The sequence below is a fragment of the Panthera pardus genome, unplaced genomic scaffold (genome assembly GCF_024362965.1).
Source record: "Panthera pardus isolate Hobbes unplaced genomic scaffold, ASM2436296v1 HiC_scaffold_2, whole genome shotgun sequence".
NCBI classification, from domain to species: Eukaryota; Metazoa; Chordata; class Mammalia; order Carnivora; family Felidae; genus Panthera; species Panthera pardus.
Window position 1 is genome coordinate 132,981,706 of NW_026526765.1, and position 16,043 is coordinate 132,997,748.

Below are 16,043 nucleotides of genomic sequence, written 5' to 3' on the forward strand. Positions count from 1 at the left end.
TTTAAGATACCTCCAAATGACCGAGGAATATTCTGGAGTTATTAATCAAGAAGGTTTGGTGTCTCCAGGTATGTGGACTCCACTATTAGCTGCCTCCTGCTATGATTGTGACTGGTTGGCTTGTTTTTCTGCACATAGACATGAGAAAAAGCTTTTGCTACCGGAGCTATAACGGAACCACTTGTGAGAATGAATTGCCTTTTAATGTGACAAAGAGGATGTGCTGCTGCACGTACAATGTGGGCAAAGCGTGGAACAAACCCTGTGAGCCGTGCCCAACACCAGGAACAGGTGAGCACATAGCTCATGCTTCTGCCAGAGGCCAGGCCGGTGACACACACACCTATGTGACCACATAGTAAAAAGCAAATGTGAACTAAAACCACACGTGTTTAGTTCTGAGAACGTCCAGGAACATCATACGGCCAGTCTCCCAAGCGGCCCTTCTAGGGGCTCAGATACTGATTCCTGGCATACCTTTTGAGGGGAAGTCTGGGATGTTGAAAACAGGCTCTACTGCTAAACAGCTAAAATTTACAGCCCCGGTCCACTTAAATTCATTATTTTACACTGTACTAGTTGATTATTCATTTATTCATCAAGCACATATTTATTGAGCAACTATTTGTCATTGTGCTCAACCCGGAAGGTATAATATTTTGATTTAAAAACTTGCAGTAACTTCAAGTCCATCAAATTCATTAAGTATTGTTTTAGTTTCAGTCTTGAAAATATGCAAAAAAAAAAAAAAAAAAAGGATTTGACAAGCAAACTGTACATTAAAGCAACCTATTGCCAACATGTTTCTTATGTGTTTTTTCCCCAAATGTATGTGAAATTTTTAGGCAGAAAATAAAACTTGTCTTCATGTGGTAAAACTTTTCTCAGAAGCTCAGATTCTTTTGAAAGAAAAACTAAAAGAGAATAGCTACAAGAACCAAAAAAATATCCTAAAACTGTCGCCCATTCAAGCTCTTTTGTGATGTAGGAAGTGGTTACTTTTAATAGTTGTATACTGTTTAGTTTAATAGTTGATACTAAACTTTGAACCAATAGGACAAATAAGAAACGATTTTACATTTGTGGCCAGGTATTGCTTAGGGTATGTATATATTTAAATGTTCCATTTAATATAATGATATAATTAATGTGGGGATGAAATGAAAGGTAAGGAGAAAAATGATGAAGAGTGACCTGTGGAGTCTTTCTCAGCGGCTCTAAATCAGTGGGCAAATGGATGTTCATAACTCGCTTGCCATAGTTTTCCTCCAAAAAACAAAACAAAAAAAAAAACAAATGGAAACATTTTTACAATTCTCTAATTTGAAAACTCCCATCACGAGGTTGAAGATCACTGATTTGGGAAATTAAATACCACTTTTTGTAAGAGGAAGTATAGGGTGAGGCTTAGGTGTAAGAGGACAGGTCTGTATTTATATTGAAGCTCTGCTATTATCTGACCTTCGGCAGATCCTTTTCTCCTTTGTGACATGGATTCCTCATATATAGAATAGAGATAATAAATTAAAAATGACAGTAACTCACTCAGATGGTTATAGTAAATGAGAGGATGCATATAAATTATAATTGGTGCATTGGCAGGCAGTTAGACACCATTGAATTGAGCATCTATTTATTGTGTGCCCCTGCATGTGATGTGGATACTCAGTGAGTTTTGGTGGATGAAACCTAGAGACCCTCCGTTGATAGCGCTTGGTAGGTAGTATACAATATGTGTTTTACCTAGTATGGTTTTCAGGAGGTTTACTCACATGTGTCACCATGGGCATCAGAAGCAATCTGATCAGAGTAGAAATTAGAAAATTAAAATTGGGGGGTGCCAGGGTGGCTCAGTTGGTTAGGCACCCAACTCTTGATTTCGGCTCAGGTCATGATCTCATGGTTCGTAGGTTCCAGGCCCACTATCAGTGCAGAGCCTGCTTGGGATATTCTCTCTCTCTGCCCCTCCATCTCTGTGTCTCTGTCTCTCTTAAATAAATAAATTTAAAAAGAAGACATTTAAAAAGATTAGAATTTTAAATTTCTATTAGTTTGGCAGATTATGTATAGGAATAACTGTTATAGTCTCTGTTTTATTCTATGATGCGTTGTTTCTGATGCCTCAAATTTCATATTTTAACAAGACATTTACGTTTAAAAAAATAAGACAAAATTCATGTCTCATTCATTTCTCATTGTTTCACACTGTGAGACTTTTTGCACGCTTCTGCCTATGTGCAATTTTTAATTCCTTTTTAAATTCCTAACCTAACCTGGTTTTCCAGTGTGAATAAACTGGACCGGTATTAAAGATCTGCATTTCCAAAGAACAGAAGAATTTAAATGCCTAAAGTAGATATTTTGAGTCTTGTAATGATTTCCTTCTAACACAAGAGCAGTAAAAAGTTAATGATGAAAATAATGGTAAAGAACGCCTAGATCTACTTCTCGCAGAAGCTGGTACTGTTAGTGAGTAAATATAACTGAAATTAAAATGTATGCTTGTGAGTAATATAAATATATTTGTCAGTGCAAGCAATAGTATGTAAAATGTTACCTGAAATGAATTTGAGAATTTTAAGAGTGCATTTGTTTCATTTATATTTTAAAGCTGACTTCAAGACCATATGTGGAAATATCCCTGGATTCACCTTTGACATTCACACTGGAAAAGCTGTTGGTAAGTTCTTCCAGATTATGTTTATTTTAATACCTATAGGTAGCATTATTTAAAAGTCTGTTCAGTGTTTTTAAAGTTTAAAGTGCCTTGAAATATAATAATCTGGATTCTGATCTAATATAGTTAGGCAAGAAAGACCTAACATGTTTACAGACTCGACCCAAGTGTTAATAATGGTTTTATTCCATCAGCATAGTCTGGTGATTGAGTTAGGATAGTTCCAGGACTATCTCAAGATTTCATACATTTCAAGCTGAAACCTTAATTTTCCTTTCCACGAAGACTCTAAACAATCCACTATATTGTAACCTTCAGTTTCTCTTTTCCTTAAGGATATGTTTATGTTTTTGGTGTCCCTTTCTACTGATGTACCTTGGAATTTGAAGAATTATTAATTATCCACAATAATTTTTCTGAATGTACTTTCTCTTGTTCATTCTGCTTTTCTTCCTCAAAGACTAAGTAAGCAATATAATTTTAAGTCTCCATTATCAATACGTATATAACAAGGTACAGAAAATTAAGGACACATAGCTTTCATCATTACATGAGTAGCAGCAGTTAGGGGAGCCCGAAACGTAAGTTGAAGTTTGATTCTCTAGGAAGTTTATTTACTACATTGACAGTAAAATCACCTGATATATTGATCAGCTACTTATTTTACCAACACTGTTTAAAGAGAAATAGGCTGTTATATGGCCTTACATGCTTTTGTAAATTCAGATATCATTCATATCAGTGTTAAAATTTATTTTTGTGACACTGAGTGTGTGTTCTCATTCCAGCATACCCATAACGTTATCAGAGGTTTTTATGATAAATACATTAAGCAGAGCCGCATATATTTGACCGAATCTGTTCATTTTCAGACATTGATGAATGTAAAGAGATTCCAGGCATTTGTGCCAACGGCGTGTGCATCAACCAGATTGGCAGTTTCCGCTGTGAATGCCCTACGGGCTTCAGTTACAATGACCTGCTCCTGGTCTGTGAAGGTAATCTGAATGATGCATGACCCCCTAGCCAGGAAAGTTTGGTAGACATAAATGATTTTTGGACGGTTTTCCGATTTTTATGGTTTCTTCTACAGTACTGAAGAGCGGGTCACCAAACTAGTGAAGCGAATGTCATAGTAATGGAGTGAGGAAGTTCTTTAAATGGAACTGTTGCTCTTTCAGATATTGACGAGTGCAGCAACGGTGATAATCTGTGCCAGCGGAACGCAGACTGCCTCAACAGCCCCGGGAGTTACCGCTGCGAATGTGCCGCGGGCTTCAAACTGTCCCCCAACGGAGCCTGCGTAGGTGAGAGAGAGACCGACTCCTTGCCCAGCATTCTGTGTTCCCTGCACTAAGCAATTGTCCGTGCTTTCCTACCAAAAAATATTTTCAGAGATAACTTTTAAATGATTTTCTAAGTAAGTCTTTTCATTCATATTGAACTATTTTGCCATATATTTTAGTTTTTTGTTTGTTTGTTTGTTTTTGGTTAGGTAAAAGAAACCTCTTCAATTGGATTTTCTAAAGATTAGACCTAAAATGAAATAGTATCCCTGAGATACCCATCACCGTGTAAGAATTGCCTAATTTTTTTAAGTCTTGGAGATTTTAAAGCCTTGCTTTTTTTTTGATTCAGCTGTTGTTATGGTTCATTCTCAGCCTGTCTGTAATAATTAGTAGCAGGTTATAGAAACATGCCTGTGAAAAAATGAAGGAATCTTAATAAAAATCAGATATGTCTAACATGTGTTTTATTTTTTGTTTTAGATCGCAACGAATGTTTAGAAATTCCTAATGTTTGCAGTCATGGCCTGTGTGTGGATTTGCAAGGAAGTTACCAGTGCATCTGCCACAATGGCTTTAAAGCTTCCCAGGACCAGACCATGTGCATGGGTAAGAAGGAGGACCTGAGTTCCAGGAGAGAAGTGACCTGAGACTCCAGAAGAGACTATGGGTCGGCCACTTGCTGTGACTGACTACCACGTCTCTGTCAGAAACTGTCTTGGCCAAAAGTTAGCTCTGTTAAACCGTTGATGCCTTCGTTGAATGTAAAATTTGCAAGCAGGGGGACACCACGGTTTGTTCTCTGCTTCACTGTTTACAGCCTTTTTGCCCAGATGCCTTTTACACACTTTACCACGTACTCTGGGACACTCCAGGTTATGTGGACGTCCCCACAGTACCCAGTGGCCCTTTGCCATTCTCTGGTCCCATTTAAGAAAACCTTTCCAGCTGCAAGAATGCAAGGGAGTGGTAATAGTAGTAGGAGCAAGAGGGTTGAGATGAATATATAGACACACACATACACACATCTTATACACCTTTTCCCAAAATCATTGAGTACATGGGACTTACCTACTTCTTTTGTGTTTTAACTCTTAAAAAAAAATTTTTAGGAAGAAATGTACCAAAACTCTCTAAAATGTCCCCATAGCTAATGTAATGGGTAACTGAGCAGTAATAATGTTCAGTAAGTACTTGCTGAGCTGACAGGTGATGAGATTGCAAAGGCAGATAGGCTGGCTGGCCCTTATGGAGCCCACCCTTGGAACTCAGTGTAACTCCTTTAATCTGATGTCGACAATGGGCTCTATCTCGGCCAAACAGTTCTCCCTGCTTTGCACTTGAAGGAGGAAAATTACATTAAAAACTTGGCTATGTATAATTAGCGCATTCTCAGTTTAGGAAAAGCTGAAGTTATGCATCTACTATTTTGGTATTGAAGATACTACCTATCTGAAAAGTAATGTCAGATTTCAGCACCATAGAACTGCTTTCCTTTATGACATATCCATACAACAAGGACTGCCCGGAAAACGTTGTCTCCTATGACCTCCCCTGTGGACTTGGGCCGTGGTGGTGAAAAAAACTCTCTAGGAGATGCTGTGCAAAAGACAATAGAGGATCTAGCCACTATATATATATATATATATAAGTCACTCAGCAGCACCGCATCTTATAATTTTATAACTTAGAGTTTTCTCCACCTCATGCTCATTTTCCCGAAATAAATAGGGGTTCCTAAGTTTTGAATAAGGAAGATATAAGTGACTCTGTACTTTTTAAAAATGTAAATCTTTAACAGGCTGTGTTTTTCTAGTTAAAAATTTGAATTCCTTGGAGCCAATGTTTCTTTGTAGATGTTGACGAGTGTGAGCGACATCCATGTGGAAACGGGACTTGTAAAAACACGGTTGGATCCTATAACTGTCTCTGCTACCCAGGGTTTGAACTCACTCATAATAATGATTGCCTGGGTAAGTTCTCAGTCCTTTATTGCTTCTATTTATGTCCATATAATATACTGGAATAAGGAATAAAACCAGAGTAAATCAAATGTTTTTATCCCTGAAGTTGCAGATAGATGCAGAAAAGTATTGTAATAACATTGACTCATTTCCACTGAACTGAAGTCACAGTATTGGCTTAAATAATCACAGGACAATCTGCTGTGTTCAGCACTTCTGTCAATCCATCGATACAGGGGGGAAGCCATGAAGACGATAGTAAATCTACTGGGATTACTCTATGGTTTGAAGTTATTTTTACCCCTTAAATGGGATCGAAGATAGACCTGTCATTGCTCCAGTGTTATTCCAAGTATTTCAAACAACGCATTCTTGATTTATATTCGAATACTGACAGAGTCTCCAACTTAAAAACATGTTGTGTCTTGAAACTTTTTATTTTCTGTCAGCCTTTGAAGCCACAGATGCCTTTTCCCACAGAAATGGTGAGCCAGTGGCTAGGTGTCCAGGTCAGCCCTCAGAAACCTATTTGATTTCAACTGTTGAACAACTGTAAATTTTCAGTGGAAACTTAAAAAGTATCGGCTCTGCGTGGTACAGGATTGTATTGTTTACCCCTAAATGACAACGATTAAAACAAGGGTTGGCAGTGAGTAGGGGAGGTTCCTGAAGTTGATGGAGGACACAGCAAGAGAAAGGACAAATAAATGTTGACCACGTGTCAGGCACTGCGCTGGTGCGTCCCAACTAATGTGTCTTTGTTCACCTGGTCCTATAATGTCTCCGGCTTTCTACCATGATGGGATCAGCACAGCTCAAATGCACCTCTGATTTACCCCAAAACACGCTCTTCTCAATTTTGTTTTGGTTTGTTTTTTCTTTTTCAAAATTCTGCCATTGTGAACAAAATTTAGAGCTGATTGGACATTTTTTCAAGTACCACCTTCTTGTCTCTAGTTTCTCAGATCCTTTGTACAACCAGGGAGAGCTGAAGACACACTGCTGTGGCTCTGATCAGAGTGCACAGCCTTCAGACAACTGAGAAAAGTACTCAAATGCAGTCAGCCCTAAGCTGAACTGAAACTTAAGATGTTTTTTCTTTCAGATTCTGCATTTTGTCAGCAAAACACATGTCAGCAGTCCTAGAGTATTTTTAATATAATGTATTTTTCTGTATTTAATACGCCCCATTGTTTGTCCTTTGAATATAGTCAGCTTATCTCCAGGTAAAGTCAACTGCAAACTAGGCTGTCAGGTTAAATCTGTATACGTTCTTGTCTCCAGGAAAAGAAATAGTTTTCATTTGAAAAGAATGGAAGTCTTCACTACATGTAAACCTTCAGTTTTTATCTGGTTATAAATTTGTTTTATTAATATCAAAAAGTATGGTTGAGATATAGTAGGGATCTACATGGTCTTAGTCACATGATCCTTATAATATGAGCCATTTTTCTCTGTGTTGATGAGGAATTTTAATGAAGCGTGTTTGTAAATGCATACCAATGAGTATGCTTTGACATTGCAACGTGTAACATCATATGCATGTAAGAGCTCTCCCTGAAAGCTAATTCTCATTTGCTTACAGACATAGATGAGTGCAGTTCCTTTTTTGGTCAGGTGTGCAGAAATGGACGGTGTTTTAATGAAATTGGCTCCTTCAAGTGTTTATGTAATGAAGGTTATGAACTTACTCCAGATGGCAAGAACTGTATAGGTAAGTAGCAACAATAAAACAATAAAACAATAAAAATAAACAATAAAAAACAATAAAACAACAAAAATAAACAATAAAAAGTCTTTGTATTTTGTTAAATAAGGATGTGACTCCCCCAGCCCTACACACACACCTGGAAACTCCATTCACATGTCACGGGATCATCTGATCACTTGGCGAAAATAAGATACCATGGGAAATTTTGGTGTAAGGACAACGCCAACAATTGGGAATGACTTGTCTGCATTGCTTTTATTGGAAGAGAGCTTGGGGCTATCCATGTCTCCATAAAAGGAGACGAAGGAAACAAATCAGGAAAATTAGCCTCTTGCCAAATGAGTAATACTCAAGATGTCAAAAGAGTATCTCAGGGCAAATTTGTCCATAGTGACCTGACAGATCAGAGAGAGCAAGTTGAATTCATGTTAGTATCATTTGGCAGCAGTCATCTCATAGTTAAATCATTTTTTTTTCTCCTTTCTCTTTAAAGATACTAATGAGTGTGTTGCCCTTCCTGGCTCTTGTTCTCCTGGTACCTGTCAGAATTTGGAAGGGTCCTTCAGGTGCATCTGTCCGCCGGGGTATGAAGTGAAAAGTGAGAACTGCATCGGTAAGGTTAACATTTATTCCGAGGTCCACGAGCTGTTTGGTCTAAGACAGGCCAGGTAAAGACCCTTTGGAAGTATACTAAATCCAAACCAGTGCAAGCAGGCTGACCTAGGGGATGCAACGTGTAGCAGACTACATCTGCGTTGTGGAACCATCAGAATCCTTTTGAACGTAGGGATAAAGAATTTAGGGATGTGGGACTGGTCATGAACAGAAATGCTATACTAGTGAGAGAATTTTCAGTGCACTCTGATCTTTTTTCCAAATGTCAACAGAGACTTTCTCCTGAATTTAAAGAGAGTCTACAAAAATTGTAATCTTTGGCAACCAATTTTAAAACAGCTATTAAAGGTGTCTGGAGTCCTAGAAATGTGGAGCAGAAAATCTTGACCATGCCGTTGAGACATTTTTTTCCTTGGGAAGGCCTCATGTCAAAACAGAAAATATTAATCCATTTGTCATAACAGATGTTTTTATGCTGAAACTCCTCCAGCATACAAGAACACTGTAACCACATCAAAAGTGGGTTCCAGAACTGCCTGGTGAACATGATGAAGGCCGACCTTTTTACAGTTACTTAATTTCACTTTTATACAAATTATTTTTTACAGTCTTGTTGAAATTCAGAAGCACCATCTTGGTGTGGTTCTTCTAACATGAAGTGATCGCTGAGGGTTTTTTGCTTTTGTTTTGTTTTGTTTTGCCTTGTAGTTGTCCAATTAAACAAAAATTCTTTGTAGCTGTACTGTTCACTTTCAAGGGACCTATATGGACAGAACTGAAGGAAACCATTTACTTGATCAAATTTAATTATTTTTCAGTCCATGTGATTTCATATAGTGGAGATATCATCCCTAGTCTTACCAGCTTGGCCTTAATATCTTTTCCCTTTCTTGATCTGTGTAGTGCGCTGTAAAATTGCCTAGTGTTTTTAATACTTAAAAGATAATAAATCCTAGAAGCGTCTTAATAAAAACCTTCTTGAAAAGTTTAAGATCCTTTCATTTTCTTTATCCCGTATTTAATCTCAGTTCTTCATTTTTCCTATAACACATCCCTTTGTGGAACAATGATGGCAGTGGTATGTCCACCATTAGGAGGGAAAAGATACATATGCTTCTTTGTGTCAGAAAGACTCAGCTGCTTTTTCTCTTTGTGGAAAAAAAGAAATCTCTGACTTAGTAACATTTTATTAAACTGCAGAACAATTTTTTTCTTACTGTTAGCCACGCTCCTATTTTGCATTTCTGAAAAGTACATTTTTAATTAACTGCACTGCAAGACTATTTCCTTCAGGCTAGAATCTCTTCTACCAATTTTTCCAAATGAAATGGTTTCTAATGTGACCATATACACACTTAACATGAACATATACTTACTACACCTGTATACACATACAAGTTGATGACAACTTTCACTGTACGTAACAGTGAACACCTTGCACCTCTTAGGTGCTGGGGTTACAAAAAGATACAGCCCTTGCCTTTGGTAACCTACTGCAGAAAAGAAAAGATCTGTTTTGTAAGTAAACCCACTGTGTAAAGATACCCTTGCAATCCACTGGGTCAGACACTGCACCGGAGGTACATTAAGGCAGAGAGAGCTCAGGGTGAGGCTGTGAACGTTGGTGGTGGGGGCAAAAAGAAAGTCAGGGAAGCCCATCACAATGGATTGGTGACACTTGGGGTGGTTCTTAACTGTTGTATAGGAATTTACAACCAAAAAAAGGAACAGAACAGAGGAGGCTATTGGCAAACACAGCCAACTCGAGTGTGGTAAGGGGCATCAAGTGGCCAACCCAGAAGACTGAATACAAATGGAAAAGGTAGTATGTGCCTGACACCGTGCTAGACTAAGCTGTGCTGCAGTGACCCAGACAGACCTATAGGTCATGTCCCCATGGAACTTACAGTCTCACGTGGCTGGAATTATGTAATGTCTATTCACTTACGTAAAACAACTCAGTAAGCACTTCCAATGAAACAAAGGCCAAATGTCACTGCTAAGGAATCCTTATTTGAAGGAACCGTTCTGGGATGAGTGGGAATGATGAAATTCTCAGACCCACGTCCGAGTCATCCTGGTTCCAGCAGGCACAGATTTTCAAGCAGATGTGTGGTTTAGAAAGACAGCCTGGTGGCCCTGTGAAGGGACTAGACGGAGATGCGGCAGGCTATTAGGAGATTCACGGTATTCTGGGCAGCAGGTGAGGTTGAGTTCGAATTCACAGAGGAGGCTGAAGGAACAGGTCACATGCTGCCTGCATAAGGTTAAAAGGTCAGGGTGAAGAAGAAAGATGACTCGGGGATCTTAATTTGGATGGCGGATGGCAGAGAGGAGCATGAGAGAAGGAGACCATCCGAGGCTGTGACACTTGGAAGATATTGAACAGTTGGTCATGTCAGGTGGCCACACACACACCCCTAGGGATCCACTGCAAGGAGCTAGAATTCTATTTGGCTGTCTGGGCCATATGGTTGGTTGAATCTGGATACAATCTTTGACTTTTGAAGCAATAATAGTCTACTTTTAAAGAGCAAGTTATAGATACACATTATGTATTCGTGTTTCGTATTAAATAATCAATGGCTAGTGGGTTATTGTAGTATGGACAAACTGTTTATTTTCAAAGACTGAACAGTGTATTGATTTGCCTGAATTCATACATTCTCCTGCTGTCGTCCAGACATAAATGAATGCGACGAAGATCCCAACATCTGTCTGTTTGGTTCCTGCACCAATACCCCTGGGGGCTTCCAGTGCATCTGCCCGCCTGGCTTTGTATTGTCTGATAATGGACGAAGATGCTTTGGTAAGCTTTGGAATGACTTCTGTGTCATAATTTGACCTTAGGAACTTCACAGATAGACAGTAAACCATCATGCTAGTGTTAGTCACTACAAAGTACGTGTTTGTGGCAACTACGTCTGCGTTAAAAATCTAGGTCTCAACACTAAATGTACTGGACACCTTTTAAGGTACTGTGAATTTTCAACCCTGTTTCCAGTTTTTTAAATTTCATACTGAAAAATTATTTTCATTCATTTGCTTATCATTATTATTACTGTTTTTGCTTCACTGTTCCATTTGTCGTTGGACCGAATTTTTTGTACTCTGCTGTATGAATTGCTTTTAATGTGAAATGACTTACTGAAACTTACATGAATTTTTTTTTGTGAGGCTATAACATAACAATAGAAGAGATACGGAAATAATTTTAATACTGAGTGTAATTTCTCAGATTTCCTAGGGACGTTATAAAAACACTTTTAACATTTCAGATAAGTATGTAAAATTTTATAGACAGGTCAATTTAAATTGGCATGTGAAATCAGCATTGGGGGATTTCCAGACCTGTCTTTTCACTGCTGACCTCATCTGCATCTGCATCCAGTGTTCGGCCCATGAGAAATGTTCCGTCAGAAAGTTGTACACAAAGTATTCCATCTTTTTAAATGACCAAGAAGGAGGTCTGTGATGTTTGCTTTCTCTTGACTAGATACCCGCCAGAGCTTCTGCTTCACCAACTTCGAAAATGGAAAGTGTTCTGTACCCAAAGCCTTCAACACCACTAAGGCAAAATGCTGCTGTAGTAAAATGCCAGGAGAGGGCTGGGGCGACCCCTGTGAGCTGTGCCCCAAAGACGACGAAGGTAAGAGCAGGCGTGTAAGACTCCACTTTGTGCTGGTCTGGGAATGTGTTTGTCGGTCACCATGGAACTCAGGAATATTGTGAAGGTGAAATGGCTCCCTCACGTCTAAATTGGTCACCTTAGTGTGAGGGGTTTCTTTCCAATGTGTGTATTCAACACATGTGAGTGCAGGGTAGAGTTACTGTTAGTTCATTTCTCCCCCGGAGGTCCGTCTTACTTGCTTTCAGAGGAATGAATTTGAGAGATGCAGGGCAGGGGATGCAAGGAGGGGGTGAAAACTCATGCTGAGTCAGCATGAGGGCCATTTGCAGGGTGAGACCAAGAGCTTCCCAGGTCTCCTGTTGTTAGTGTAGTCGAGTTGTAGGTGCCTCCCAGCAAGCTGGGAACTAGCCTGACCTCTAGGTTGGAGGTGGCTTCTGTGTGTCATGGGCTCCTCGGCACTGACGAGCAGACAGATAAGGGATGCCTGTGTGGCTCAGTCAGTCAAGCGAGCAACTCTTGATCTTAGCTCAGGTCATGATCCCAGGCTTCTGGTTCGTGGGTTTGAGCTCCGTGTCGGGCTCTGTGCTGACAGCAAGGAACCTGCTTGGGATTCTCTGATTCTCTCTCTCTCTGTCCCTCCCCCACACACGCTCTCTCAAAATAATTAACATTTAAAAAAACAAAAACAAAAAAAACTAGCAAACAGAACTAGAAGCCCTTAGTAGGCAGCACTCTGGAAGGAGCTGGGCAAGCCCAGGTGACCTTCTCTAAAAAGGCTCAGATGGGGCGCCTGGGTGGCTCAGTTGGTTAAGCAGCCGACTTCGGCTCAGGTCATGATCTTGCGGTCTGTGAGTTCGAGCCCCGCGTCAGGCTCTGTGCTGACAGCTCAGAGCCTGGAGCCTGTTTCAGATTCTGTGTCTCCCTCTCTCTGACCCTCCCCCGTTCATGCTCTCTCTCTGTCTCAAAAATAAATAAATGTTAAAAAAAAAATTAAAAAAAAAAAAAAGAAAAAGGCTCAGGGTTTCTTTTGAAGTAAATCATAAAAATAAAATAAGACTCTTGTCAAAAGCAACTTGTAGATGGAAATTAAGTCTAATTTCACGTACACCCTCCATCAGTTCTTAAGTTGTCTCACAACTGAGGCTCTTCAGTCAATGGGGAATTTGTGTTTTTCTCTGTAGTTGCATTCCAGGACCTGTGTCCGTACGGCCACGGAACTGTCCCGAGTCTTCATGACACACGTGAAGGTGTGGTTTGATGTATTTTATTCCTGTAGTCTTTTTTCGTGTAAATACATTTTTGTGTATTTGTTCTGTAAATCACGTTTATTTTACTGTATCACATGTAGTATATTTTAACATATGTACACAATGTTCTATATCACATGTGTTATCTTCACCATTGTAAAACTGCACCGTATATTGCATACAATCTGTTTATTTGGTTAAAAGAAATGTTTACGTGTTTTATAAATTTTAAGTCTGTGTTGAATAAATACACATGGTTGTGATGTCTCCTTTTATACGGAGGAAGTTTATGGACGATTCTATATTTTAGATGTCAACGAATGCCTTGAGAGCCCAGGCATTTGTTCAAATGGTCAGTGTATCAATACAGATGGCTCTTTCCGCTGTGAATGTCCGATGGGCTACAACCTTGATTACACTGGAGTACGCTGCGTGGGTGAGTGCTGACTCCACATTACATACTTGGAAGCTTCCATTCCATTTCTCATGTTCAGCAGAAGGTCTCCCAGGTGCCCTGGGTGGTGGGAGGATTTACAGAGCCAGTATCGGCAGCTAGTAATAACTGCTTTTTCTTCTCCCTTTTTACATTTACCAGTAGATCTGGTTTATGTGAACATGGAGAGAGTTGCCCAACCTCTGCCTTCCACCAGATATACAAACTCTGATGTGCCTAGAGATTTACACTTGGCAAAGCAACTAACTGGGAGAGAAGTCCCTTTTACTTTGTGACTTTCTGCACCTGCTCCTATAGCAGAAGACCACATCCCTCTCTGGGTTTGTGATTTTTAGGGAAAGCATGGCTATCTCAGGACTCAGAGCTTTGCACACTTGATCCTTTGGGGTCCTCTGTACTGAATAAAGGCAAGCCAGCCAGCTAATGGCAGGGAGGGTGCAGAGTCAGCTGTGGCCTGTACAGATCCTGGCAGTTTGTGAGGGCCAGGTGGATGGATATGATTCATGGGCATGCACATATTAAGCTAAAACTTCCCTAAATTTGGGGGCACTTTTTTATTCCTTTTTTTTTCTCAGATACTGATGAATGTTCCATTGGCAATCCGTGTGGGAATGGGACATGCACCAACGTTATTGGGAGTTTTGAATGCAATTGCAATGAAGGCTTTGAGCCAGGGCCCATGATGAATTGTGAAGGCAAGTGATACTTCCCTTAAATACTACTTCTGCTTGATCTAGAAAGGGTTGTTTCGTCTCTTCTTTTACTTTCATTGTTTTGATGTTCTACTGATGATTACGTTCATCACAAGTATTCTTTTCCTCTGCCTCAGTGAGAGTAGAGTCACAGCAGCTATTTTAAAGCCCTTGTCTGATAGGTCCAGCATCTCGGTCATGTCAGAGTCAGCATCTGTTGATGGTATTTTCACTTGAAGTTAGCTCCCCAGCAGGAGGTTAATTTTAGATTATTCCCTGGATATTGTGAGTGATATCTTTGCAGAATGCCGATGCTTTTGTCTTAGCAAGCAGTTAACTTGGATGAACATAAAAGCAGACTGTCAGGCCCGTGGAAGACAGAGGTTCAGATTAAGTTTTTTGCTTTTATGCAAAATAGTGTGCCTCCATCTCTAGCCCTCTGCTATCTGGGATTCCCTCTCACTCTTGAGCAGCCTTGGTTGCCCCCAGCTCCCTCCCCCGATTGCCATGCATAGAAGCTCAGAACATTTCTATTGAAGATTTAGCTGCCAGGCCCTGCTGCTGGCAGGACTATGTCCATCCACAGCGTAATTTCAGAAAAAGAAAAATACTGGGAACTTCTTTCTTGCTGGTTGTTTGCAGAGTTTCAACTTACCACTAAAGACTACTTCAGGTAGTTGTTTCTGTTTTTGTTTTTGTTTTCAGAGTTTATGGTTGTTATTTGTTGGAGGGTGAGTTTGTTAGGTGCTCACTTCTCCATACCAGGAGTGGAGGTTCTAGTATATTACTGCTTTCTCGATGACTGCTAAGTAAATACAGCAGTGTTTTTTTAAACAATTAACACTCTAGGCTCAGTCCCTGCTTACCTGTTTGTTTGATTAGATATCAACGAGTGTGCCCAGAACCCGCTGCTCTGTGCTTTCCGCTGCATGAACACCTTCGGGTCCTACGAATGCACATGTCCAATTGGCTATGCCCTCAGGGAAGACCAGAAGATGTGCAAAGGTAAGGCCATGGACAAGAGAGTAGTTAAAACTTTATTTGCCACGCTGGAAGTGTACTGCAGTGAAGTTACAGTTCTCATCTATGTTCTTCTAGAGTTTACAGCCCTGTATCTGACAGGATTTTGCTGGTAGATTTCCATACCTAGGTAACAAGACACTTGATGGTCTGCCTAAGCAAGTCAAAGATAAAACAGGCTGAAGAACCCACAATCTTGGGCTCTTATTAAAGAAAAGACTGTCCTTCCCTGAACTTCTTCTCATTGGGATCAATGCTGAAACTTTTATAAGTCTAGAATATAGCCAACAATTGGAAAATATTGGGCTCCTCCTTCCTCTCTCACACAATAGCATTTTAAGAGCCATAAGACCGGAACTAAGACTTAAAACTCCAAAACAATAGCCTGCTCCTGAGAATTTGTTTTGATCTTCTTCCTACGAAAACTGCTTTCTAGATCTGGATGAATGTGCCGAAGGTCTCCATGACTGTGAATCTAGAGGCATGATGTGCAAGAATCTGATAGGCACCTTCATGTGCATCTGCCCGCCTGGGATGACCCGACGGCCTGACGGAGAAGGCTGTGTAGGTAAGGCCTGAAGGGTCTGCTTATTTAAGACCCCTAGCTCAAGACACATTTGGAGCACTGTTTCCAAATCATCCTAACTTCAAGCCAACTACTTTTCTAGGTATTTCAAGGCTGTGCTAGAGCTGGATTTCTTCTACGTCTGGGTCCATGCCAATATAACAGCTTCTAGATGATGCAC

At 40.0% G+C, this 16,043-nt stretch overlaps 1 protein-coding gene across 1 annotated transcript in view; it reads left to right on the forward strand.

The window, feature by feature from the left end:
- FBN2 (fibrillin 2) overlaps nt 1–16,043 on the forward strand; it is a 255,858-nt gene that overhangs the window by 210,648 nt on the left and 29,167 nt on the right. Inside the window, exons 41-55 of the mRNA XM_019422114.2 lie at nt 139–291; nt 2,612–2,680; nt 3,550–3,675; nt 3,859–3,984; nt 4,447–4,572; nt 5,820–5,936; nt 7,513–7,641; nt 8,132–8,251; nt 10,937–11,062; nt 11,750–11,902; nt 13,066–13,131; nt 13,442–13,567; nt 14,161–14,280; nt 15,160–15,282; nt 15,734–15,865. Of these exons, the coding sequence (XP_019277659.1) occupies nt 139–291; nt 2,612–2,680; nt 3,550–3,675; nt 3,859–3,984; nt 4,447–4,572; nt 5,820–5,936; nt 7,513–7,641; nt 8,132–8,251; nt 10,937–11,062; nt 11,750–11,902; nt 13,066–13,131; nt 13,442–13,567; nt 14,161–14,280; nt 15,160–15,282; nt 15,734–15,865 (1,812 nt within the window). The remainder of the gene's footprint in view (nt 1–138; nt 292–2,611; nt 2,681–3,549; nt 3,676–3,858; nt 3,985–4,446; nt 4,573–5,819; nt 5,937–7,512; nt 7,642–8,131; nt 8,252–10,936; nt 11,063–11,749; nt 11,903–13,065; nt 13,132–13,441; nt 13,568–14,160; nt 14,281–15,159; nt 15,283–15,733; nt 15,866–16,043) is intronic.